General features: G+C 37.5%; 1 protein-coding gene across 15 annotated transcripts in view; it reads left to right on the top strand.

The window, feature by feature from the left end:
* Window positions 1-25,823, top strand: part of RAP1GDS1 (Rap1 GTPase-GDP dissociation stimulator 1) — a 96,525-nt gene that overhangs the window by 60,456 nt on the left and 10,246 nt on the right. For 10 of the 15 annotated variants that reach the window (XM_080590372.1, XM_080590370.1, XM_080590373.1 and 7 more), the window contains 6 exons: window positions 9,715-9,861; window positions 18,098-18,226; window positions 20,654-20,779; window positions 23,875-24,018; window positions 24,291-24,422; window positions 24,864-24,998. In XM_080590372.1, coding sequence (XP_080446498.1) covers window positions 9,715-9,861; window positions 18,098-18,226; window positions 20,654-20,779; window positions 23,875-24,018; window positions 24,291-24,422; window positions 24,864-24,998 — 813 coding nt within the window. Of the gene's footprint in view, window positions 1-1,810; window positions 7,531-9,714; window positions 9,862-14,702; window positions 14,770-18,097; window positions 18,227-20,653; window positions 20,780-23,874; window positions 24,019-24,290; window positions 24,423-24,863; window positions 24,999-25,823 lie in introns of those variants that run through there. The other 5 variants (XM_080590376.1, XM_080590375.1, XM_080590367.1 and 2 more) reach the window with 2 other exon arrangements.

Genomic DNA, 25,823 nt, shown 5'->3' with positions numbered 1-25,823 from the left:
TAAAAAAAAAAAAGGATAGAAGGTGTTTCCATAGCAAGCACTGCAGAAAACAGTTTATTAGTTGAGTGTCTAGATATGGCCAAAGAGTCTAGTTTATTCTATGCTAGAAAAGTAGGCATTATTTGACCAGAAATATCAACTATCACTAAATTAGCAATAGTAGAAAACATCAGCTGAATTACTATGGGAAACAGAAGAAAGAATGTATTAGCATCTTTGCTAAGCATTGTGTATTTGTAATTGGGAGGTAAGAGTTTGTTTGCTTGTTTTTGCTAAGCTTACAAACATCATTCTTCTCCTTTTAACACTGTCTTTTAATTCAGTCTTATTATATAATCATAGCTTTTAAAATAACAATATTGAATATAATATTGTTGCACTCTTGGATCCACTTCTATAGATTTTTGCAACACTGCACCATGAATAATACTGTAGAAGCCAAGCCTTTTAGTTGTTTACATGATAGCTACACAGTTATCTGGTTTTATACAATGTTCCAAACAGTGCAATAACAACACTTAGTCAATATATAATATGCAAACCACTTAAATTCAGTTAAATTTGTTTCATCCATATCTAAGGAATATTGTGCAGCTCTTGGACGCATAAATTGGACACTAGTGGCCAAGAATTGTATTCATACAGTCTATCCCTTGATGCAGTAAAGTGCCTGGATATCTCAGCCAGGGTATCAGGACTTTGTTTGGTCAGAAGGTTCTTATAATACTTTTTGGAAACTGGGATAATCAAGAGACTGTGCCCGTCAGAGGAAGTTGCAGCCTAAGTATTTGATACAAGACAGAGGACTGGATGCAGCAGAGGGTTAGGTAAGACTACAGATAGTAGCAAGATCATCAGCATTAAAAACAAAGCTGTATTCCTGTCATAGAAGGGGTATAGAAAGTTGGTCTTTGAGCCCCCTTGGTACTGAGACTGCTGACCGTCTGCATAGCTGTCCAGCCAGCCGAATGGCCTGAGGAATCAGGGTGGGTGCCGTAAGTGCCCTGTCTACAGCAGCATTCACATCTCTGTGAAAAAGATTCAGTTCCCTGAGACAGTGTCCGGTTGATTTATCAATGACACCTTGACACCTGGCCTCTTAGTGTGGGCTTTCTGCGGTCGTAGCGCTTTGCTGGTTGCCCTCGAGTCAAATCAGAGGGCTGCCTTCTGCTGAGGAGGTAAACGATTTCCTAAAGCAAAACTTTAACGGTCTTTCCCAAGTCTCATCCCTTGAGACACAAGCATCTCCCCCTGGTCAGCTCCTCGTGCAGGCCGTACTCAGTCACCAGCCCACACGCTGCTTCTTGAAGCTGCTTTAGAAGGCCGCATCTTGCCGCTCCCTGGGGCTTCATGCTGTGGGGCAAGGATCGCACTGGCCTGACACCCAAGACTCCCTCCCAGCTTTTCCCAGTTTCCAAGGCCACTTGTTACTTTCTCACTTCTCTGAGTAATTCTCTTTCTTCCCAGGGCTTAGTAGGATCTGCAAATATGCTTTATGGTGTGGGATTTTTTTGCTTGGTTTCACTTTTTGCCTCTTGGGCTTCTCCCAACCTATTCCAAATCCCTGTGGGCCACACACTTTCTGAGTCTGCTTCTCTAGATGCTTTGTGGGAGAACCAGAGCTCCTTCAAGCTTCAGCTCTCAGTACTGCTCCTTGCACAATGCCAGGCTAAGCACCTTGCCAGGCTCCTTTCAACAGCACCCAGCAGAAGGCCTCTGCCTTGCACCAGCCTGTGACCATGCCTTGCTCTGTTCACACCCTCATTCTCGGGCAAATGAAGCTGAGAGACATCATTGCATCCAAGGCCCTGGAGTAAAAAATCTAAATTAATTGATGTGTGCAGATTTATTCTGTTAATATCATGAGATGCTATAAATCTCTACCTACGGTTGTAGAAAAACTGCCTGATGCGTTATTGTATAATTGGATTCCATGATTTATTTGATGCTGTATGAAACAAAAAGCATAGGTTGGCTTCAGTTCTGACTTATGTTCTCATAATCCTAGAAAAAATTGTTTGGCTGCAATGAAATGACTCTGGAGTTGCATAGAGTTATAAAATCAGCTGAGGAACCTGCTGTAAGCATTACATGTGGAAAGGAAGGCAGAGGAAAGTGCTGCATTCAGCACTCAGAGCCTTTGCCTGTCTTTTGCATATCTACTATAACTTTTTCATACTGCTTGGTTTCTTTCTGTCTTTTTTTTTTTTAATAGAATTTACTAGTAGAAATTACTACACCTTAAAATCTCACTGGGACTCAGGATAAATTGCTTGCCAATACTGTGACTAGTAGTATTTTATGTCTTGTTGCTGAAAAAAAGAAAGTTTCTTCTGTTACATCAAAATCTCAGGCTCGCTAGCAGAATTTGACTGGAAGAGAAGTATTGAAAAGTCTTGAATAATAAATTTATCACCATTCTTTTGTCTGAAATCAGAAACACATGATTTTTCTTGTATCTATCTGACAGAAGAGGAATATGAAAATCAAGCAATTTTTTTTTTTAAATTAAATCAAGGATTTGAACTGTCTTGCATTTGGCTGTTGCACCAGTGGAACATTAGGGACATTGTGTTATTGGCACATTTACCTGTCCCTTCAAACACTCAGCCACACTCCTGACCCTGTAGACAAAAGAAATCCTGTGATATTCCACAGGAAAGATGAAGGCTTGTTAGTATTGATATCCTATGGTCCATTCATTTAACATACTATAAGGAGTCTTCTAAAAATACTGCTAGATCTCCATATGAATACAAAATTTTTAAAACTTATTTGCTGGAATAAACTAGTTGAATATGTGCTATTGAGCACCTGACAGTTCATTTTTAGTAGATTTTTCATCCATCATCTGTCAGTGCGTTGCCCAAACTGAACCAGGTTTTCGAAGCTGTGTGTCTGGTAGCGGCCTCCGGGCCTGTACGCTGCTGCTTCAGTTTTCATTACCCAGCAAATATGCTGGAAACAATTTTATCCAGAAAGACCAATGCTATTTTCAGTCCTTGAAGACACTATATTAAAAGACAGCGCTCTGTTTGCATTTCTGGTTTACTCTTAACCTATTTTAGCAATCAGTTCTGAGACAATACCCTCAGTGAAGCTGGAGTTAGGGCCAAGGATAGATAGCAGCAATATAAGATCGACCAATTACAAGACTGTTCTACTTATCTTTGCAGTAAGCATGACTAATTCAAGATGATTTTTTTCTTCATAAAGGAAAAAAAATTAGGGCTATGCTGATTGATTTTTAATCAGTAAGCAATTATAACAAAATTGTACTTCTGATAATCAAATTCTACTAATTCCTGAAGGAATTAAATATAGGGAAAGGGATTTCAGAACAAGAAAGAGCAACCCCAAATCAATTTGATCTTTCAAATCCTTAAAAAATGAATCTCAAAGTACAGCATTGCTATGCCCAGTTGCTTTTAGGCAAGTGCACAGAAGATATGGAAAAAGCAGCAAACTGTAACAACAATGCAATATAATTACATGAAGCTTGCTTTCCTTGAAAAAATAAGGTCAATGTAATGCTGCTCTCTGTTCTGCAGCGGGGTTGTAGCTGTAGTCCTGCAGTCAAAGAATTTACAGGGTCCAGAATCCACAGCTTTAAAAAGCATACACAAACAGATTCAAAATAAACAGTAGGGTCAAGTATTAAAATTGAATGTCAGCATTGCATTAAAAGTTCCACCTTTACAGTGTTCACATAGAAAAAAAATAGTAAACTTCTAGGTAACACAAGTGATAATGTTTTCTTCCTAACATCTACATAGAAAATGGGGTTTGCATTAGGTAAGGCTTTGCCCCTAAAATTTAACAGTTTTGTTCTGATAATTTTTTTTATTTTCTTATTGAAAAAGGAAAAAGAGCAAGAGCAAGAGAGCATGTAAGCAGGACCTCTGTTCCTTTGGAGTTCTGCTCCTGCTGCTTTTTCCCCATATATAGTCATAGTATTCTGAATGTCACATCATAACTTCCTCTGCAGCAGCTAGTTTGATGTCACAGAAGATTATGACTTCAGGTGAAAGAATAAGCACCAGGAACAGATGTACAGTAAGAAAAGCCATGCAATTAGGCCCTAATTAAAAAAAAATAATAATTTTAAAAAAAGTAGAAAAATAAATTAAAAATAGAGCATGTAGAAAGAACTCTTTTTTTCCCCCTCCTTGGGCTACTGCAAATTAATTTATCCTAAGGAAAAAAAAAAAAAAGATATTCTCCAGAAAATACTGGTCCAGTCTAAGCAATATTTTGGTCACAAAGATTGGAGCCAAATGCAATAAAGGTGAAGCACTTCAGTGAAAATAGCAGTATAAAAATTAACTAATATGATCATTACACCCAATTGCAGAGGAAAATAATTTTAAAATTAATGCTTAAAATAAAAGTAATATTTCCATGTCACCCCAAAGCTACTCTCCAGGGAGCTTGGTTTATGCAAATCAGGGACCTTTATCTAACACATCATGCTTTCCCTCACCAAGTTGCACCACTTAACCCAGTGCAACTATTTATGCCAATAAACTTCTGGAGCACATGAATTGGAGAAGAGAGGATTCAGGTTTCCAGTTGCAAGATGAAACCAAAACATTTCAAAAAACAAATCTTAAAATTTAAAGCCCAAAAGATGATTTTTAAGAAATGCTGTCAAATAGTTTTCTAGCTGATTATCTGAGAAACAGGTGCATTTTTGAAGCCTACATTTATAGTAAACATTATAAAAACTTGCGAATTTGTGATTTCTGGTACTTTTTAAAGGTTAAATCTATTTTCTGTGTTTCAAGTCTGCAAAACAATATAAGGCCCCTACAGAGAAATGCCATTATATTTGAAATGCTATTGTGAATCATAAATTTTGGATTTCAGAATGGAGATATGGTAACAAAGATTTGGGAAAGAACTGTTTGGAAAGCAATGGCACTGTGGCCATTCATGATGTAAAGGTATAAGAGGCAAAGGTAATATGGATTATTCATATCTTACCTTATTTTGTGAGGAAAAAAATGAACAAGCTTTCAAACAACCCTTCAGTACATAACTACACCAAACATAATTTTCTGTGCTTTTACTTAATTTACTAAATTTCATATTAAAGTAGGCCCAATATGAAAGCAGCAAGCTAATTTAGGGTTTAGATAAAAGAGCATTTAGATGAGCTATTTGCAAAAATATTTTCTGATATCTGTCTGTATTATGGCAGAGGCCTTTGCCTGATGTCACTGTGTTTACAGAAATAATTGCCTCAGAGTAGTGACAAAAATCAAAGTGCCGGTGCATGTATTTTAGAAATAACTCATTAGCTATGTATATCTCATGGTTTACATCGTTTTCATGTTTTAAGCTGTAGGTTTGTTCATGTTTTTTTCCTGTTATCTTTTAGTATCCAGTAGTTAGTTTTAAGGTTTAGTAAACCAGGGAAGAAAGCTCAAGGGAAAATGATGCAAACGCATCTTGGGAAAAGCAAATTGAAGCTGTTCAAAATTCATGACATTAAGAGTTCTGGGAGTACAAGTTCAGACTCACAGACTGCATCTGAATTGCTGCAGCTCTGTCAGATACCTGAAAGCATGTTAATGCATAGGAAAACAATTTCTAACATAACGTATTATTTTAGTTACGCATATTGATCATACTGTATCTGTATGGCAACATCTCTTTGTATTTTTCTTAAGGGTCTTTCATTCTTGGAGCAAAAACATTCTGCAGTACATATACTTGAATGAAGAACAGACAAATCACATGAGCAGAGGGTGGGCACAGAAGATAAACATACTTTGCAGTGTGAAAAGAGAGACATGATCAGATTGGAGAAATGGCTGCACCAGCTCCTCTCATCTTGGAAAAGTTTTGTTTTTTTTTTTGCAGTAAATGAAGGCTGAACTCCTGTAGGCCCTAATTTATATCAGGTCCCCCACTGACAAACAGTCCCAGCCTGGAGGAGAGCCAAGCATGGGTCCTGAAGAAGCCAAACACCAGTGAGGAAAGGTTGAGATTCTTTAGAGAAATAGGCTTTAGGCTGGCACGTCTTCCCAGGTGACATTCAAGAGGAACAGGTGGACGAGACACTTTCTCCTGTCCCTGTGGCTGAGTTTTAAAGATCTCCTAGTCACGCATTAAAAATAATTTGCTCTTTGGCTGGGGCATCCCTTAGATCACTTGTGACTGGGCCATGGCAAAATAAGACAAGTGTGCGTGGGAGGCATGTGGGCAGTCACAGTAATTTGATAATCCATATTAAAACCCATTTTTGCATAAAACTGAGCAACTAAGGATGGAAAAAAAAAGACTGTACTAATTCTTAGAGATAGTTGTGTTGGGTTGGACTAAATAACATTGGGGAAATAACTTATTCTATAATAAATCTCACTATACATTTCTTTGTAGGAAAAAAACATCCCTCTGGTCTCCTGGTTTGTTGTCACTCTGGCATCTTTAAATGGCATCATGCGTACTCAAAAAAAAAAAATACAACAGCATTGCCCTTTGTGAGCTGTAGAGAAACATTTTTAAGTAGAAATGTGAATGCTTATTAACTGTTCAAACGTTGATCTCATAGGAATAGCAAATGTTTATTTTAAAAGGTCACAGGAAAAAAAAAACTTCAACACAGCTTCTGGGAGGCTGGAAGCACTTTAAGTGTGGGAGTTCATAGAGCTGCTGAACTGCAAGGTAATAGTTGGACTGAGAACAAGACACAGCAACATGCTGTGGTCTTGTTTTGACTGTAAATGATTTGGAACTCGGTGAGTATTCTTGTGTGCAAAATCTGTTTCTTAGCGATAGAGCAGGGAGAAGCGAGTCCGTAATAAGTACGTGTAGCAGTCTGAGTCAGAAATACACTTTTTGCTTGGGGATGCAATGGGGTGTCGTAGCCTGAGCGTGGAGTGGGTAGTCAGGACCTTCAGAATCTCCCTCCTACACCTGGTGCAGGATTCTTTGTGGCCCTGCACTAACGAGCTGAGTTAATCCTCTTGGGCATATGAAGGCAGCACCAGGAGATCCTAATTATAGTGCTAGCCAAGGTCTGCTCTTTATCCAGCTTCCTTGGGCAAAAAAGCAGCTACACAGGGTGAGCTCTAGCATGGGAAAGAGGTACAGCAACAAACTCAATTAAGGTCTCTCTCCTACTTTAATCTACCAGCTTATGCAGTCATGTCAAAGACTGGCACTTATATCCTGCCACCTACCTGGGAGGAATCCTGAAGTTCCTACTTTTTGAGTACTCTGTACAGACAGACTGTTTCTTGGAGTGAGATTTGTTGCTGAATCTTTCCTCCTTAGTTATGCTGTTGGTACAGTGGAAGCTGATTATCTACCCAATGAAAATATTGTGTGGGTAAAAGTGTTATCATACGTCTGAAGTGAGAGAGTACCATATACTTAAAACATAGCAGTTCTTGATCTACAACTTCTTTGACAAACCAGAGAGAGAATGGAAGTAGAAGGATGTGTGAGTTCAGATCTTCAGTTGTTCTAAGGTATTACCGCACAATTATTTTCAGTGGAGTTGTGCCAAATTCCACCCAGGTAAGGAACTTGGCTTGTAACTGTTTTTTTTTTGTGTGTGTGTGTTATTATTTATTTATTTATAACCTTTCTTTCCAAACCCTCATCAGACTGTACCTTTATATTATTTGTTGTTTAAATATTATATATGCAGTTCCATACCAAGACATGGAAACTAGCTCAACACCTGATTTTTATCTCAAGCTTAATTTTATCATGGTTTTAGTTTGCTGACTTTAATTCCATTGTAATAATTTGAGAATGATGTTTGGTCTATTTAATCCAGAATTGGTGATTCTGTTTTGTTTTGACTCACAAAAGAGGTGAGTCAAATACAAAATCATGTAATTGCATAACTTTTGTAATCAAAAAAAGTTCTACATGAAGAAACATAAAACAGTATGCTGGAGTATTAAAGGAAAGTTTATTTGTTTATTTTTTCTCTACTGATTTGATAAACATAAGTGCTCAATCTGAACAACTGTATTGTCTTTCTATATTATGCTGTAGAATTTTATTTCACTTCAGCATTATGCCTAAGTTTATCACTGCATCAGGGATGAAAGAGGTTTATTTTTTTCATGTTTCTCCTTTTTTCACACTCCATCCTTGACACAGAAGTGCTTACCTTGAATTTAATAGAATCATAGCATAGCTTGGGTTGGAAGGGACCTTAAAGATCAAAGTTCCAATTTGTTTGGCTATAAATAGATTCCAGGTTCTAATTTTTCAAACTGAAATATACATACCTGAAGTGAATCACATTCCTCGAATGTCCTGAGCAGGTCAGAGGTGGAGACAGTCATGGCAGTGACATTTTTCCTCTTCTGCATGTCTAATTTCATGGTTATTCAGCAAAATGCTTATGACTGTGGTAATAAATATAATAGTTAAGATCCACCAAGAATTTCCCTTCCAACTCCACTCAGTAAATTATCTGAAGTCCCTGCATATGCCCCTTTATATGTATATACACACTATAGTTCTCTCTGCCTAACTCAAGGGGTATAAGAGGTATAATATGTCCCTTATAAATAGTATTGACAAGAATTGGAAGATTTAGAAACTTACTTTTACAGAGCTCTGGAACACTTCTTAGTGGAAGATTGTATCATAAATGAGGGTAACCTTGGTTTTCATACTGAATGTGTTGTAGAATTAGGAAGCCTCAGTACCTCAACCTCCAAGCATGATGGGGAGAGAAGAGTATGATAAGAGTGCTGAATAGCAAAGGAAAGAGGAGATCTGTTGTTGGGCCATTAAGAAAGGGAGGGGAGGGTGTTGGGTTTTTGTTCTTTTTTTTTTCCCCTCTAACTTTACCTTTAGTGATTTTTTTCCACTGAAGATTTTGTTTTCATCCAGATTTTTGAGTTGGTTCCAATTGTAACTCACTTGGAAAGCTCTCCTTTTGGAAGCCATGCAATTAAGGTTATTGACTGTTGTCTATTGCTGATTGCCTGCTGGGAAAGGAAGCGGTATTGTTGATTACTGTAATAAAGGCCAATTTTTCCTTTATTCATACACTGATAAATCAAATTGGATTTGTTGTACAGAGTTCCATACAAAGATTATGGTGTGTTATTTATGAAACCTCAACACTGTAGTCTGTTGCTGATGCAGAGTGAATTTTTCTTTTAGCCATACGAAAAGAATCTGATCATGGTATTAAATTCCAGGTATAGAAGTACGAAGAACATTCTGTGTGGCAGACTGAGTGCATGAACAGAGTTTGTCACTGAGAACTAGTACCTCTGGTCTGCTTTGTCCATTTTTTCCCCGTCTCCCATTGCTCATGGTGTGTTCTCTATATTTTCTCAATCTGCATAACAGTAAGAGCAATTTACCTGATCCACAAAGCCATAAGGATGTATGGACTAGGCGTTGCAAAATGCTCAGCACCTTCTTCTGCATAATCCAATGTGAATCAGAATATTATTTATCAGCTTCAGGGGCTCTGCCTCAAACTAAACTTCTTTACAAAGGTATTAGTGCCAAGTGGTTAATTCATTTTGTTGTAGATGTTTTCACTTTCCTAGCTCTGTTGCACTAAAAGCTGGCCCTTGAGCATCTCTACAGATGAATTTGACAACACTGGAGAAATTACTTCACTGTTTAAAGAACTTGCTTTGTATAATTACTGTCATGTTTGGGACTCTATGGTGGGTTTTGGTTTCATTTTTTTTAATGTAACTCTTTGTTTTACAGATGAGGGCAGGAACGCAGTTGACCATGCAGGTGGTGCACATATTGTAGTAGACCATATAAGGTCACTGTGCAATAAGACAGATCCAGCCAGTGAGAAGCTCTTGACTGTCTTTTGTGGCATGCTGATGAACTATAGCAATGAGAATGGTAAACAACACCAAAAACTTGCTTTATGTCTACCAGGAGAAAAACCCCATCAAAAGAGGGGGAAAAAAAAAGATAAGCGTTAAAGTCAACTGTAGGTTTATGTTGTGGAAACTAACACTAAGTTATTTAAAAAGATCAAGTAACTCAATTCATATATACAATTTTCCATTTCAGTAAAGTCATGTTCCAAAAATACTATCTTCCTGAGGCAAATCCATATAGCAAATCATATAAAGATTTAAAGTCAACATTTGGAATTTACTTGTGTCTGAAAGCAATACAGATTTGCAGAAGTAAACTAGATGGTTACATTAAGTCTCTTTTTCATTTAGTATCAAGTGACACTATAATACTGATTTGTCCCAGGTATTCTTCTGTTGAAATTTGGAGTAAATACACTAAACAGTTCATTTTTCTCTGTGAGAAATGTATACAAAAACATGTTACTTTCATCTAATATAAATGGGGAATAATTTGTGTTTATGTCTAACAGTATTCTGTGCCTACAAATTATAAGTGGATGTTCTTTATCACATTAAGTAGAGGTGTTTAGGGCCTGGGACAAAAATCTAAGACAGTAGCTTAAGTGAGAAATCCTTGACCACTGAGGCTGAGAAAACACTGTTCTACAGTACTTGTACAAACATACTGCTGTTCTAGTACCTAGCTTGCAAGCATGCAAGTGTGGTAGTATGCCAAGGCACATTTTATAGCATTCACATATTTCCAGGTTTTTCTAAATTGGGATTTCTAAGAAAATGGGGAGAAATGTAGAAAGCTGAATAGAGGCTGTTCTCCCAACTTGAAATGGCACAGATTGCAAATGTAGTCAGCTAATCACATTGTTTCTTCAATCATGCCCATTTCCTAATTTGTAGTCTTTTATCTTAGGAAGAAATAGCTTCTGTATTAGCTACTTACCATTGTAATTTATCAGTTCCTGTAACTCACTTTCCAAACCTGTGTCTCCCAAACTCTTCTGCTTTTGAGGAAGGTCCTTAGGTTTAATTTTTTTTTGACCTTTACTCTATAAATTTTTAATCTACTTTACCATCTCTTCTGGTATAGCTTTTCCTTGTGTGTTTTCTGCGCCATCTCTCCAGAGCTCTCAGCTCTTAGTGTTACTTTTCTGCCTCCAAATATCACTGCTGTATATGTCTCATTTCTTTCTCTTGTTCTTGCGTTCTTTTTCTCTCCTCTTTCCCTAGTACTATCCAAGAATACTTGTTTACAGTACTTCTGCCTTCTTCACCAAATAACAACTTTCTAGCTCCTTTATTTCATAGTTTTCAGGAACTTTTTTGCTTGATGTCTGTGTGTCACATTTTTCTGAATTTTATAGAGTTAACTCTATATTTCCTTTATTTGTTAAGTTTTTTTGAGCAAATAGATTTTCTCACCTATAAGCTGCCACAATCCTCTGCATTAAGACTAATAAGCATCCAGTATATTTGATAGCTCAAGACAGACCAGTCCCAAAGTGCTGTGTAGAGATACTGCATCAGTTTTGCTTCAGTGACCAAGCTCCTAGCAAATCTTCCCTAGGTAAACTAAAGATAAATCTCCAAGATAACAGTTTAACTATTATTAACTAAATTAACTAAATGACTATGTCATTTAACATATTGAGTAAATGACTTATCCCATCTAGTAAGATAGCTTGTTCTGATGCAATCAATAAAGCAGTTGTATAGTTCAGTGTCAAATAGGAGGATTCACTAGCTGCTCTCTACTCTGCTAAATGACATATTTTCATCTCACATGAACTAACAAACTGATAACAATGCTCGCAGGATCTACTGAAGCGGTGTCAGAAGTGAGAAACACTCCCAGCTCCTGATTCTGGCTGCAGACCACTGCCCTGTCCCACCACCACATCAGGGAGGAATGCTGGGGACTTTCCAAATCCTCACCTTCAGTCCATGTACTTGGTGGTCTCTGTAAAGGACCTTTCTGTAGGCACCCAGCACCCGTGGGTATGCTGTGTATGCTCTGGTCCTGTAGTTCCACTGTGGCCAGTGAGTCTGCCCACCAGCTGTGGCAACAACTGAATTAAACTCTGAATTTTTTTTTTTGAAAAAAAAAGAGCTTTAAGAAGAAAACTCAGGAACATGTGCGTGGTGAGACAGGTAGTTGGCCTGTCTTGCCAGATTTGTTTTAAGAGCCATAGGTACAGCTGTAGCACAGTTGTGAACTGCTCTGAAAATACTACCTACAAACCATATTATATGTTCAGTACAGCAGTCTGTGTCAAATGTAAGCCCAAGAAAAGCGCTTACTTCCACATATTGCAGCATCAGGTGGATCATATGCTAGGTAATTCCAGTTCTTTACTGACCTGTTAAAGAAGCAAACTCAAACTGCCCTGACAGTGAACTGTATGCACAGATTAACAAATACTGTTTTCAGGATTTACGTGCAAAAACTCAATCCCATGTTACCTACGAAGAAGATAAACACTGTATTGGTTTTACTGAGAGATGAGAAGTGTGAGATTGCATCCTAGAGCCCCAGATTGCTTTGCCTGTAGTTATGGAAACAAATTGGGCAAAAATAAAAAAGAATACTAGAAGCATGAGAAGGAAGTGTTTCAGTCTTTGAAATAGCACTTCTACCTTCTGTTTTATTGTTTCTCTAATCTTTCCCTGCTTAGCATGCTATGAAACAAAGTTGCAGGTGGGGACTTTGAAGATTCCTTTACTGCTTTTAATGACTCACACTCTTTCAAGTTGCAGTAGCTGTCCCCGTAAGGATGATTACAGTGTATTTGGTTTAGTTATGTTTAATTATCTGTGAACACCCTAATATTTTCTAATTCTTAGCATTTTATGAGCAAAGAGCATATAAATTGTTTATTTGATTCTAAACAGCTCACTATTCTCAGTCTACTAATTGCCCTCTTTTTCCAGTAGTGACTATTTTTAATAGCTATAAACTACCTTCTTTTTTTTTTTTTTTTTAACACTAGAGACTCATTCTAGAGTGCTTCGTGTTTTTGAATTAGCATAGGGCATTTACCACACATGAATTTTACCAAAATGGCAACTAAAGCGCAGCTACAAGTAATATTTTCTTTTCCTAACCAGAGCAAATTAGTGTTCTTGTATCTTGTACTAGTTCTGGACGCTCAGCTTGCAATTGTAACTCCATTCATAACGTTGTTGTCTAAGCTTTAAAACTGAGATTTCCTTTGTAAGGTTCTTGTGCCATCTGCTCGTGTTCTGGAATTATTTTTGCCTGCTGTCTCTCAATCCTTCGTTTGCTTCCTTGGTATCTTATCATTTCATTAGGTGCTACAATGTTAACAGAACAAACTTGGCTTTGGCATCTCTTCCTGTTCTTTTAAGTTTAAAAAAAAAAAAGTGTTGATTTTTAATTGCATTGCTAGAAATCAGAGGGATTTTTTATGGGATGCATCCCTTTGTCTTCAGCCTAGGATTATCTTGACCCTGTCTGTCTTAATCGTATTTTAATACCTGTTTTCAGTCAGACTCAAATAGCTCATCCCTGCTTTCCATTATTAGTTCATAAAATGCAAAGTTGCAGGTATGGCTAGGAATGAGACAAGTGTGTTTGTGAACGTTTTTGCTCGTGGCATAATTTCTGTAAAGAAGCAAGTCTTGACAAAAGCCTGTAGCAATTATTTCTTTGTCAAGCCATGCAAACTTTCTTTAGGGAACAGAGCAACTGTGCTTTAAAACAGCTGTTTTGTATGTGATCAGTGTGTTGTTATACTTCTCCCATTCTGAAGACATATTGGTACATACAGTCTCTATATAGCTACGAATCTGCTTAAGAGCAAGAGGCAAAGCAGGCTTGGATAAAGAGTGAAAAACTAATAACTAATAAAACTAATAATCACATGCAAATAGTCACATAAAAGAGCTAGTGACATGAGTAGTTATTCTGCAGATCTCATAATCCTGTGACCTAAGACTATTTACAAGTTAATGGGATCAGTCTATAAGGTAGCTAATTGTCTCTTGAGACTTACAAAACAAATCAAAAGCATTTTTAAATGGAAGGAAGAACTAGGTCAATTGGATTCTTAGGTAGTCAAACTGTAGATCAGAAGTCAACTGGATACAGTATGCATGTGTGAAAGTACATATATATATTTACGTATGGATATATAAAGAAGTCTGTTTATAGATTACTTTCTCATCTCATTTCATATTAAACTTTAGTCTGTCAAAGTTGTCTTTTTCATTCAGTGCCTTTGTAAAATGTAAAATTACGATGTTAAATCATACAACTGCCAAGCTTTTCTTATTCTCACAAAACTCTTAGTGACTGGAATGAATGTTGGGGACTGTCTTGCATTGTTTACCATCTACAGAAGCTATGTAAATATACAAGGACTGAAAGGGAGATTTATGGTACCATGATCACGGTCTAATAGCAATATTTCAACATTTCCTTCTAAGACTTACCTTTGCTAATTTTCATGCTTGCCGTGGTTTTTGTTTCATTTACATCACAGCTAAAAATGTTTAGCATGCTTTCAAGTCCTAAATATACCTAAATGCAAAGTAATCTAAAGCATGTAAAAGCAGATAAGAAGTATGTTTGTTTTTTTTTAATGATAGTGAGGTATGTTATATGATGATTTAATTTAACATAGATGTGGGGGTCACAAGCAGTTGTGTTGGTTTTTTTTAGGGTATGAATTTATGTCACCAATTTGTAGAAAACATTAGTGATATAATCACTGTTACTGATAAAACACAAAATGACTAGCTGTTTTCTGAAATTCTGTCCAAAATCAAACAGTAGCCTAAATCAGCATTTTGAATTCAAATGCCCCCAATAAAGTTCTCAATTTGGGATATTCTCCTCAGATCTTACTCTTTGGAGTTTCCATGTGTGTCACCGAAGGACATGGAGCCATTGAAATTCAAGTTTTAGGTAGGTAATTATTTGTGCTGGCGCATGTATTGATTGCCTTTTATCTACCTGTATATGCATCTGTGCAGCATCACTATCAGTGCTTTTCTGCCCTGAGAGAACACGAAGGCGTCTAACTAGTGCAACATTTGATAGCGGCGTAAAATTTGAGAGAGTTTTCTTTTCTAGCTTTAAGTCAGAAATTCAGAAGAGGCATTCGGTTTTTCATGCTTCCTATTCAGTGTGCACCAAGTTCTGCTTAGGAAGCTGATAGAAATGTTGTTTCATCCTGAGACACGATGTTGCAGGGCCTCGTGGTTTAGTTTAGCCCTGCATCAGGCAACTTCTTGTAGGGTGGATTCATATTTCCCCTGAGACTGTCTCCTGCCCTAATAGGGCCCTAACACTTCATGCAGCGAAGGGTCGACATTACACAGTTATTCCAGGTTACCCAGTCCGTGCGCTTTCACAGGAGAGCCTGAGAGTTGCTGCTGGTCTCTGTTCTGCAGGCTGAACCATTCCAATGTTTTTAATTTCTCCAAACTAAAAAGTGCTGCAGGTCTCCATACCGGTGAGAAGCTTATTGCTTTTCTCCTCAAACTTCACGCTACACTCATTTACCTCAGGGCATCACATAGGGGCAAAATTCAGATGAAAGGATCTTTTTGTTAAAGATGTCTACAATTTCCCCCCAGCATTACTTTCCTTATTTTTTTTTTCCTTTAAGCAATATGAAAGAAAATATTTCATCAGGAGAATGCAGTTTTGCAAGTTTACCCTTAATAGAATTTGCTCTTGCATTTAATAAAGAAAGAGCCTCCTATTGGTGATAATGACAGATATAAAAAACAAATTCAGAATTTGTATGGGAAGCCCAGGCTTAATTATGGCAAATAGCTGCTGTCGGCCTTACATTTTTGAAGGTTTTGCCTCCTGTGCAGCTTTGTGACTCACAGGGTTGTCCTGTCTTTGTCAGAGGAGAAAATATATCCTGCTTACCACAGCTAAGGCATCGATACAGTGCCTGAATTTTCCCTTACTGGCAATTCTTGATAGCCCGTTCCCACACTGTAGGCCATTCCTGTGCTCAGGTGCAGTCCTACACCAGAGAAATAACTCTGGTATGGAGTCAGATGCAACACCTGACTTTTAAACCAGTACAATTATTCTTTCGTGGTATATTTTCTTCTTCCTTTTTTCCTATTAGGGATTTCTAGAGTCCCTTAAAGCAATGCGCTCTTGAACAATATATCCTTCCATTTAGCTCTTAAGATTCCTTTTTTCTTTCAGGGTTGGATATGGTTTCCCTTTTTCCACTCATCTTTTCCTCCAGACTTTTTGTATCTATTGTGTTAAGAGAAAGACAGCAGAAAAAAGCACTGCTCAAAGTACAGAGTTTGTGTTTCTGGTGTCAGAATGCTTTGCCAAGTGAAGCCCATAGAGATTACTCAAAGAGATTCTCTCTTTGTCCATTAGAGTTGGATGAAGTGATTTTAGAGTGACTAAAGGCATAGTCTAGTAACAAAGCAACTTCTTTCCACGTAATTTTCTATGGCATTTGTGGTTTGTGTCTTTGTTCTCCTACTCTCCATGACTACCAATTTTCCTTCAGCATTTTTAAGCGTCTGCAGGGGACAATCACAAATCAAGGAGAAAAACAGATTATTTACCAGTAACTTGAGTTCTCCTACACAATCATTTTCTCCAAAGAACCATTCCTCCACCCTCCCCCCCCCCCCAAGTTTCTCTATTAAGACTTAGATTTTTCAGTTTGGAACGAAGTAGGAGGGCATTGTGTAGTGACTCACACGTCTGCTGGAGGTAAAATGGCATTCAATGCATGCGCTAGTGCAATTTGTACTTACCTGAAATTTGACAACTTCAACAGCTCTGTGATGTCTGAGGTGGTGTTCTCATAAATCTCTCTAAAGACCATGAATCTGTGGAAGAGGTAATACCCCCAGCCCACCCTCCCACCTCCCCCCCCAAAAAAAGGAAAATTCAGTTACTGGTAAGTAATACAGTTTTATTGAAGACATCAAGCCATAAGGATTCCTGTTCATCCCCAATAACCTGAAATAACTGCAACGTTTACTTATTTAGTGCATCAAATTGATGATTATTCAAAAAGTGTTTTTACTAAATATAAATGAACTAAACATTCCAAAATCTTTTCAAAATTTTAATTACATGAAAATTTCAAATGCACTTGGCAGAATCTTGAAGGCAAAGAGGTTTCTGAGAGCATGAGATGATACTAAATCCTCTAGACTTCAGTTGCAAGATGTTTTTATCTCCCTATAAAAATTGCAATTTCTATGGCTCTGATTCCACAGATGTAAAAACTCCAACTGATTTCAGCTGCTCAGAATGAATTCCTTAAATAATAATAATAATAATAATTCCCCCTGTAGGGCTTGATCCAAAGCTAAATGAAGTAATAGAATTCTGTTGAATTCACTGGGCTTTGGATCCTTATCTTTTGAGTGTATAACATTTAAACGTAGTTAAAGTGTTTAGAAATAAAGGAAGAAAGATGCTTAGGAAAATTACTTAACATCTGGTGTGTTCATGTCTGCTTCATTCTATTCAACTGTGAAACAATGTTTTTCTTCTTTGCTATGTAATAGGTAAAATGTGTAAGAGAAAATATGGTTATAAATACTCCTTTAAAACAATCATGTTTCTGCCTAACTATCAAAGCACCTTTCTATTTGCAGACATCTAGGAGCAATAACTTTCTTACTTGTAAATACTATAAACTTTCATCCTATGCAAGAAATTATCAGAATGGCTTCTAAGGACTTTTCTTAAACCTTCCATTTTTTTTGTCTTTATTAAACTTTCTTTTTTCTCAAGCTCCTCATAATCTACATTGTGACTTCCTGTGTTTATAAAACTTTTCATGTTTATTTCAGTACCAGTTTATATTCATTCTACTTTTAATTTTCTGGTTTTGATCTTTAAGAGATAACAGTATATAGAACCATGCTCTTAGATAAGTAAGTTTTTCAGTGATGTAGTTTTGTTTGATTTCAGTCAGTCTCAGTCAGCTAAGAATCAAACCCAACATATATTAGGAACCACAAAAGGACCAGTAGCTGCATAATTCACAATACCTAACCACCAGAGCAGGAGGGGATAATTCTGGGAAGGTGTCCCATTGCCAGGGGAAGGGGGAATTCTGAGTCCATATCCCGTGTCTGGACCAGATCCTAGTGTAGAGGAGACAGCCATTTTAATGCTGCTTAGGCTAGAAGTTGCTTTGTGTGAAAAATGCTTTTTTGATTTAAAGAATAATACTACAAACAGAAATACTAACTCATTGTTATACTTTCTTTTTATGTAGATACCCTGCAGTCACAGCTTATCAATATGGGTGTTATTCCTACGTTAGTGAAATTGTTGGGTATTCATTGCCAAAATGCAGCTCTGACAGAGATGTGCCTTGTTGCTTTTGGCAATTTAGCAGAACTTGGTAAGTCCACAATATTAATCTCCAATTTACATCCAATTTTCTTAAAGTTAAATATTAAGAATAACAAAAGTCTTGCACTGACGCTTCTTCCATTCCTTCTGGTACATTCAAAATTTAAAGCGAGCAATTTCTGCTTATCTCTAAAACCCATAGTTGTCTCTTTCCTTCAGTAACTTAAATTTATTTGGGTACTTAGTACACCTTATGTTTTATGTTAATGTTCTTCAATGCAACTAGGCACATTTTAAATCACCAACAGTATTTCCTGAGCAGTATTTCCTACTTACAGTGAATTATTTATTAATAATATAAATAATGTATCCTGGTGCAGCTCCACAACATTGTATCAGGATTAAATTGGGCTCATGGAAATCACTGAATGAAACTGAGACAGGCACAGTTTGTAAATCTGCCTGTACAATATTCTTTTGGGTGTTGAGTTTTAACATGTAGTAGACTAAATACTTGCATATATAAATCATGAACAGTACCAAGCTAGAGATGGTATTTTTAAAAAGTTCACTTACAACTTCATTTAAATTGAAGTTTGTGATCATGCTTTGATCCATAGCCTTTGCAATCACATTGATTTTCATTGGTAAATAAAAACTAAGTGTAAACCAGCAGGTTATTAGGTCCTGCATTTTATCATTTGTGTTTTACATTGGCGTTGTTCTTTTGCTAACCTATTTTGTAGAATTCTAGTCTTCTCTTTTTTATTTATTTACTTACTCCGGAGCGTAATAATATAGCAGTTAGGATCATCATCCTGAATTTCAAAGGACATTCAGCAATTCAAAATGTGAAAAATGTATCTTTGAGTTAGTACTATTTGGAGGCCTGAAATTATTTAAAGTGACGTATGTTCATAGTTTTCAAGGCCAGAGGGAATATTATGTCCTCATCTACTCTAGTCTGATCACACACGTAATACCTTTATTCAGAGGAGGCAAGTTTGCATAATAAAACAGCAACAGAAAGACTCATCATAATAGCACTAACGAAATGAGCAGATCGGAGATCTTCAAGATAGGCACTGTGTATTGTGTCTGCACAGGAGAAAGTGTAATACAACTCATTTATTGGAAGCTCTAGTGCTGCTAAAACACAACTAAATCCATACGGATATTAAATATAATAAATGGTATCTTTGCTGAGAATGCCATTTCCTTTCCCTGTTTGGGAAGAGCCAGCACTGTCCAGCTGAGCAAAAAGAGCCATGAGAAAGAAGCTCAATGGCAGCCACTTCCCTTCCTGTTCCTGGGTGGTGAAAAATAATGCTTGTTGTATGAGATTGGCACAAAATTAATTTAGCTTGTAATACTTTAATCTCCCTTAAGCAAAAGCTTAGTCAATCACATTGTAACCGTAATATTTTATTTTTGCCTTGTAACTTCAGGGAGTTTTATTGTTAGGTTGTCATCTTTCATCACTTAGAAAAGACAACTGCAATCCACAGATCCCTTGAGAAACATTAAATGAAACTCTTATTCTGTGTCAAAGCAGGGCAAAAACCCAATAGAGAGTAGTAGTTGTGCTTTTATAAATACTGGAAAGGTCAAAAATCCACTTAGAATATGCTACACAGTCTTACATATAGAGAGAAAACAACGATGGGATGTATGGAAAAGGGGCTAGGTCAGTCTGCAGTTCCTGCTTATCCCCAGTCCTTGGTCAATCCTACATTTAAAATAATCCCTAACGATCCATTAGAGCAGTAGCAAAGGTGCTGGAAGGTTTTTTAACTACAGATGGTCCTCAGGAGGTGGCAACTGGAGAATGCAGAACACCAGTTCTACCATCTGCATCCCCTGTAAAACTGCCAGTGAAGAAGAATAAGATGCAGGCGATGGAGGAGGAGATGCTTTTGTTGAATCTACAATGTGTGAAGAACCATTATCTGCTGGCTAACCTCCTTGTAGCAAGCTAGCCTGTCTGCAAAGCTGCCTTATGTGATCTGCGCAGTATAAAACAGCCATATACAGATTTCAAAGGAAAAGTCACCGTTGCAAAACCATGTAAAAATTAAAGCTTTCAGTATGACTCTTCATCTCTCCCATGAAAAATGCAGTATATAATCTGTGATTCTTCCTGTTAAGCTGAGGGTAATCAAAGACTTAATATATATTTTCATAACGTTACTGTTTCTATAGCTATCTTTACATTCTCTGGGGCAGAAACAGCCCCAACAGCCTTGATCATATATATAGATATTTTTTTAACAGTCTTAATCATAATTAAGTCAGTACATTTGTTTAGAAGCATTAGATATTTTTCTTTTCATTTAGTGACAAGCACGAGTCTATTGTTCTTGTCTGTGAAGAGCACTATTAATCATCTTACTGAATAAACACCATAACAGAGAGAAAATAGTTCTACCTTTTGATTTGTTTTGTTTACTTGATATGATTTTTTTTTTCTTCACAGAGTCAAGTAAAGAGCAGTTTGCCTACACAAACATTGCTGAAGAGCTTGTGAAACTGTTCAAGAAACAAATAGAGCATGATAAAAAAGAGATGATCTTTGAAGTTCTGGCTCCCCTGGCAGAAAACGGTGAGAATTTTAATTTTAATCTTACAGTATTTTTTATACCAAAATGCTATAAAGGAATGGATGTTGTTGTCTTTTTTAGGGATTAAAGGCAGAGTAACTGGCTGCTTTGTTCAGAAGTTTGCATGGTGGATCTTTGTGATGACAGTTTCAGATGAAGTGAATGTCAATTGTCTGAGCACATGACAGGGGCCTACAAATTGTTGACGCTGATTCCACCTCTGATTCACTCTCTGTATGATTATGTTATGTTTGATTTCCCTGTAACAGCAGTGGGAATATTAAAGGCAGCTTTTTAGAGGATTTCACATTTGTCTACAAAATGCTCGGAATATCAAAGATGCCCATAAGAGCTTTTATAAAATTTTCTCATGATAGATGCTAGGAAATACATACTAACTATCACACCTCTGTTTCATATTAATGTACAATAATAATGAAGCACTATTTTGTAGAACTAGTAAGTGTTAGGCTCTCCTTCAGCACCATATTCTTCTCCTGTGTTTTGAGCACAGTCTATTTGATTGAAAAGTTACATTTTAGACTCGATGGAGCTTATTATTGGTAGTCATTTCTCTAAAGTAGCCAGCAGATTTATCTGTGAAATGGAAAGAACTCCATTTTCCCCCTAAAGCTCGCAAGAGGCTGTTGTAGTTCTGTAATCCCTGAGAAACAACAGAAGGAGCATCACAATCGGCTGAAGCGTTCATAGTCCATTACAGCACCAATAAATCAGCCGCTACATCATTTCCTGGGATCTCAGAACCACCAACAGTTTCATTTCCTATGGAAATATTTTTACAAGGGGCAAGCTAATTGCAGAGCTAAGAGCAGGACACTCTCTGCTTACTATTCATTGAGAGATCATTTAAATTTAATTTGGGTGTTGGGTGGAATATATTACTATTAGCCCCAGGAGACCTAGGTTCATTGTCTGGTTCGAGCAGTGAATGACACTGATGTGTGCAGGATCATCCCTGCAGGATGTTCCTCCAGAAGGACTTCTGGGTGGTTTGTATAATCTACCATCTGCCCTTAAGGGAAACTGAAAAATGAGTTAACCTGTGGAGCTAGTTCTGGACTGAAGTGGGAAGCAGCTCAGTATGAAGACAGCACAGTATTTGATGGCCCTATACTTTGTTTTCATCACCTCAGCATTAAAACTTGTTTAAATGGAATAAATTCTTAGAATTGTAGATTCTGAAGATTTAAGTCTCATCCTACTCTTTTCAGTGTCTGTCTGTTTTACATAGTATAAATCAAGATAAATCTTGACTTCTATTTAAAGAAGTGGTAATGTCTATTTTCAGCAGTTATTGTCTTTTATTGTAAATGATATGTGAAACAGGATTCCTTTCTTCAGTTCTAAAAATGTGCGTTTTTCCAAAACTATTCATTTATTATATAATAACTAGCATGCAGCTCTAAAACTGTACCATCCTTGGAGACTGATGCAGAATTGGGTCCAACATTTTGTGAGTTTCACATATTTCAGTTCAAATGCTTAATTTTTCTCTGCGTTTTACAGTCACGGTAAACCTTGATGGGTTTACTGCTGCTGCACATAACTCAGCTGCTGGCACGTTATGAGGTTGTCAGCTGAACTCTCTCACTGTGAATTCAAGGCATGCTTAAATGGGAGTGAGTTCACTGTGCTGGTATTGTTTAGGTGCTTTTCACTGTAGATCATTGGCAGTAGGCCAGCAGGCAAAAACATCCAAATGAACAATTTACAGAATGGATTTGGGGGAGTTGTCTTGTTTGTTTGGTGGGGGAGGTATTTTAGTTTGTTTTGTTTTTAAGGACCCTGGTGCAGCAATTTATCTTTCAAATCACAGCAACCTGAAGTTCTGCAACTTTTTAAGGACCTTAGTGCAAAAGTACCTATTTAAAAAAAAATCCCAATTGAATATTTTGTGTTCTCTAACAAAGTTCACGAGAAGGCCAGCTGCTTTGAGAGAAACAATTTCAGTCAGGCAAAAAGCCTAGCAACAGCAGTAAATGGAGAGAATCAGACACATCCTTCACTGGAGGTATGACACCTCCTCACCCAATTGTCGCTTGTGAAAAAAAAAAAATACATCCATTGCTTTGGCCTTTAAAAACATTTTAACTTGGGCTAAACTCCTTACTGTTAAAACACCATCTCGTGCAGAAAACTATGCACTATCCATTTGTTTGGACGTTTCTGCAGAGCTTCTTCTTTTGTCTAAAGTCAGTATGAAAAAACTACCAGAATCACTTTCGTGTAACAAAAAGACATGACACAGCATCAAACAGCCTGCCATTCCCTCTTAACAGAAAGGGAAATAAGGCATGTAAAAGAGGAGATGCCTAGCTCCAGTCGCAGGGGGAAAAAAAGTGTTAAAAACTGTGTTGTAGAGACAGAGAAAATGTTGCTTCCAAATCCTATTTCACCACCTGAACAACATGTTCGTCACCTTCTCTGTTGAGCCTTATTGCTAATAACTAAGCAATGAGTTCGCCGTACCAGTTTTCAGGTTTTCTTCGATCACAACAAATTTCTCGCCCAGCCCAGCCCGTTGGATTTGGCCTTACTGTACTGCTCCTGCAGCCTTTTCAACAAAGGCCAGAAACCTTGGCTCAACTGAAAGAAATAGGTGATTAGTTGCTCTGAAATTTCATCAAAAAGTTTTGTATTTTATATGTGTACTTCTCTGGGAAGTCAGTAGTTCTTCTGTGGATGAAATAGAAGGTGAGACGTTAGGTTTGTTCTGCAGCACAGTCCAAAGTCTTTGGAGATCCCAAACACAGCACAGCCCTTATGAGCATGCTGTGTAAGGACTGAGATGCCAGATGTTTTCTGCAGATAAATTTGCTCATTTTTGAGAACAGAAGAGCAGCTCCACACTGCTTCACAGTGTGTAGATGTGGTCTAAAGGCAGTCCAGAGCTGGGGGAGCACCTGGTAGATGAGCAGTGATGGAAGTTGACCCTGAGAACGTACAATAAATAAGTTGCACTGACAAGCTGTCAGTGAAACACTTGGCATTGTTACATCTGTTTGCTGTTCTGCATGCAGGTACAATAGATGTATTTAAAATCATAATGTTGACTCCTATCCATGCTGTTCTTCAGATGTCATTAAACTGCAGCTGGTTGAAGCAGGCTTGGTGGAGTGCTTACTTGAGATTGTCCAGAAGACTGTGGATAGTGACAAAGAGGATGATGTTGCAGAGCTTAAAACAGCTTCAGATCTTATGGTTTTATTATTGCTTGGAGGTAAGTACAGTGTAAGTACAGTTTACCTTCTGCAAAGCAACAGCAGACACCTGTATGCCATTTGGCTGCTGAAGTTTACTATTTATTAAACAATTTTTTAAATAATCTAAAGGACCTGCCATTTAACATATAGTAGGTCAGATTTTGTCTCTCATCTGATTGCAGGACTGGATAAATTGTAGTGAAGCCAGCATAACTTGACACATATAAAGAGAAGAATTTTCCCTAACATTTTTTTGGCTTGCTGACAAAGCTTTGGCTTTTTATTCCAGATGAATCCATGCAAAAGTTATTTGAAGGAGGAAAAGGCAGCGTGTTCCAAAGAGTGCTTTCATGGATTCCTTCCAATAGCCATCAGCTACAGCTTGCAGGAGCATTGGCTATTGCAAATTTTGCCAGAAATGGTAAGAATATGCTATAGTATCTTACATGTATTTATTTGTGCCTTTCTGTCATGCTACATCTGTACAGATACACAGAAAAAGTGTGTGCAGTGTTAAAGCTGGTATGAGCAGCTGTATATGGTATATACAGCAACGTTCATAGTTTTATACTTTAAAATCCTGGAAAGTGTTAAGCCTACTTTAAAAAAAATAATAATTAAAATAAACCTTTCACATTTGTAATAGATGTATAGGAGATTTCTGCCTTCTTCAGTGTTTCTCATATCACTGTTCTAAATTTGTTATGAGCACTGCAACTCCCATTGGGGATGGTGGTCAAATTCTCCAGCAATAAAATCTAGAAAGGAGCAGGGAAGTGACACTTCTGTTCTTAAAAAGCTCAAATAAAAATCTTAGTAATATTCTTTCATTCACAAGTGACAATTGTCTCATCTTGCACAGACGGAAACTGTATCCATATGGTGGATAATGGCATAGTTCAAAAGCTGATGGATCTGCTAGACAGACATGTCGAGGACGGAAACGTAACTGTGCAGCATGCAGCCCTGAGTGCGCTCAGAAACCTGGCTATTCCTGGTAAGCCTCCCTTTGCATTGCTAATTGCACGAATGTGAAATTCTGTTCTCCCCCTGTAAGCCCCAGGGGCTGAGGGTGGGAGCACTGACTGACATTTCTGGAGGCAGGTCAGCCTGCTGCTTTTCATTCAGGCCCGTAATTGCTGTTGTAGGTTTTGCACAGCAGTTGCAGCCAGCAGTTTTCAATAAATCACAGACCCATCAGCCATCCTTCGGCCACTTTGAACCCACGGTATCATCCCCCACCAAGGAAAGGGCAGCTTTGTGGCAGGCAGGGAGCTGAGGCCTCAAATAGGATTTCTCAAAACCTTCCCTGCAGAGCACTGCATTTTTTCATTTGTTTAATTTGTGTTCTTTCCACAGCTGAGGGTCCCCAGCAGACAGCAGTGCCCAAATTACTGAAGCACTGCATCTCCCTGTAACTCCTAAAGCTTTGACAGTTCAGAAGTTAGAGCTGGAGCTGAACTGTTGGAATAGCCAACCTGTTCCAGTTGGTTACTGTTTGTAGGCAATGAACTGAATGCTAATTTTGTCATTTTTAATTAACTCCACTTGCGTGAGTTTTGATTACCCAAATGTAAAAGAGAGAGTACCTGCACATAAAACAAGCCTATAATAATTATATATGCTTTCAAGGCCACAAAATAAGCCTTTTATCCATTTAACCTTATTTTACTATTTTCAGTTTTGACAAAGAGTAATTTTCTAAAAACGATTGTGCATACATACTAAACCCATGCAGCTTTAGTGGTACGCCACTTGCTTATATTCCTTGGGTAGTTCTGTTAACCTCCATCGGTTGGAAAGCTTCCATGTAGCCTATGCT

The sequence above is a fragment of the Anser brachyrhynchus genome (genome assembly GCF_964034855.1).
Source record: "Anser brachyrhynchus genome assembly, chromosome: 4".
In the NCBI taxonomy this organism is placed as follows: domain Eukaryota; kingdom Metazoa; phylum Chordata; class Aves; order Anseriformes; family Anatidae; genus Anser; species Anser brachyrhynchus.
The sequence above is the reverse complement of the archived record's forward strand: the minus strand, read 5'-3'. Positions and strand labels throughout refer to the sequence as shown.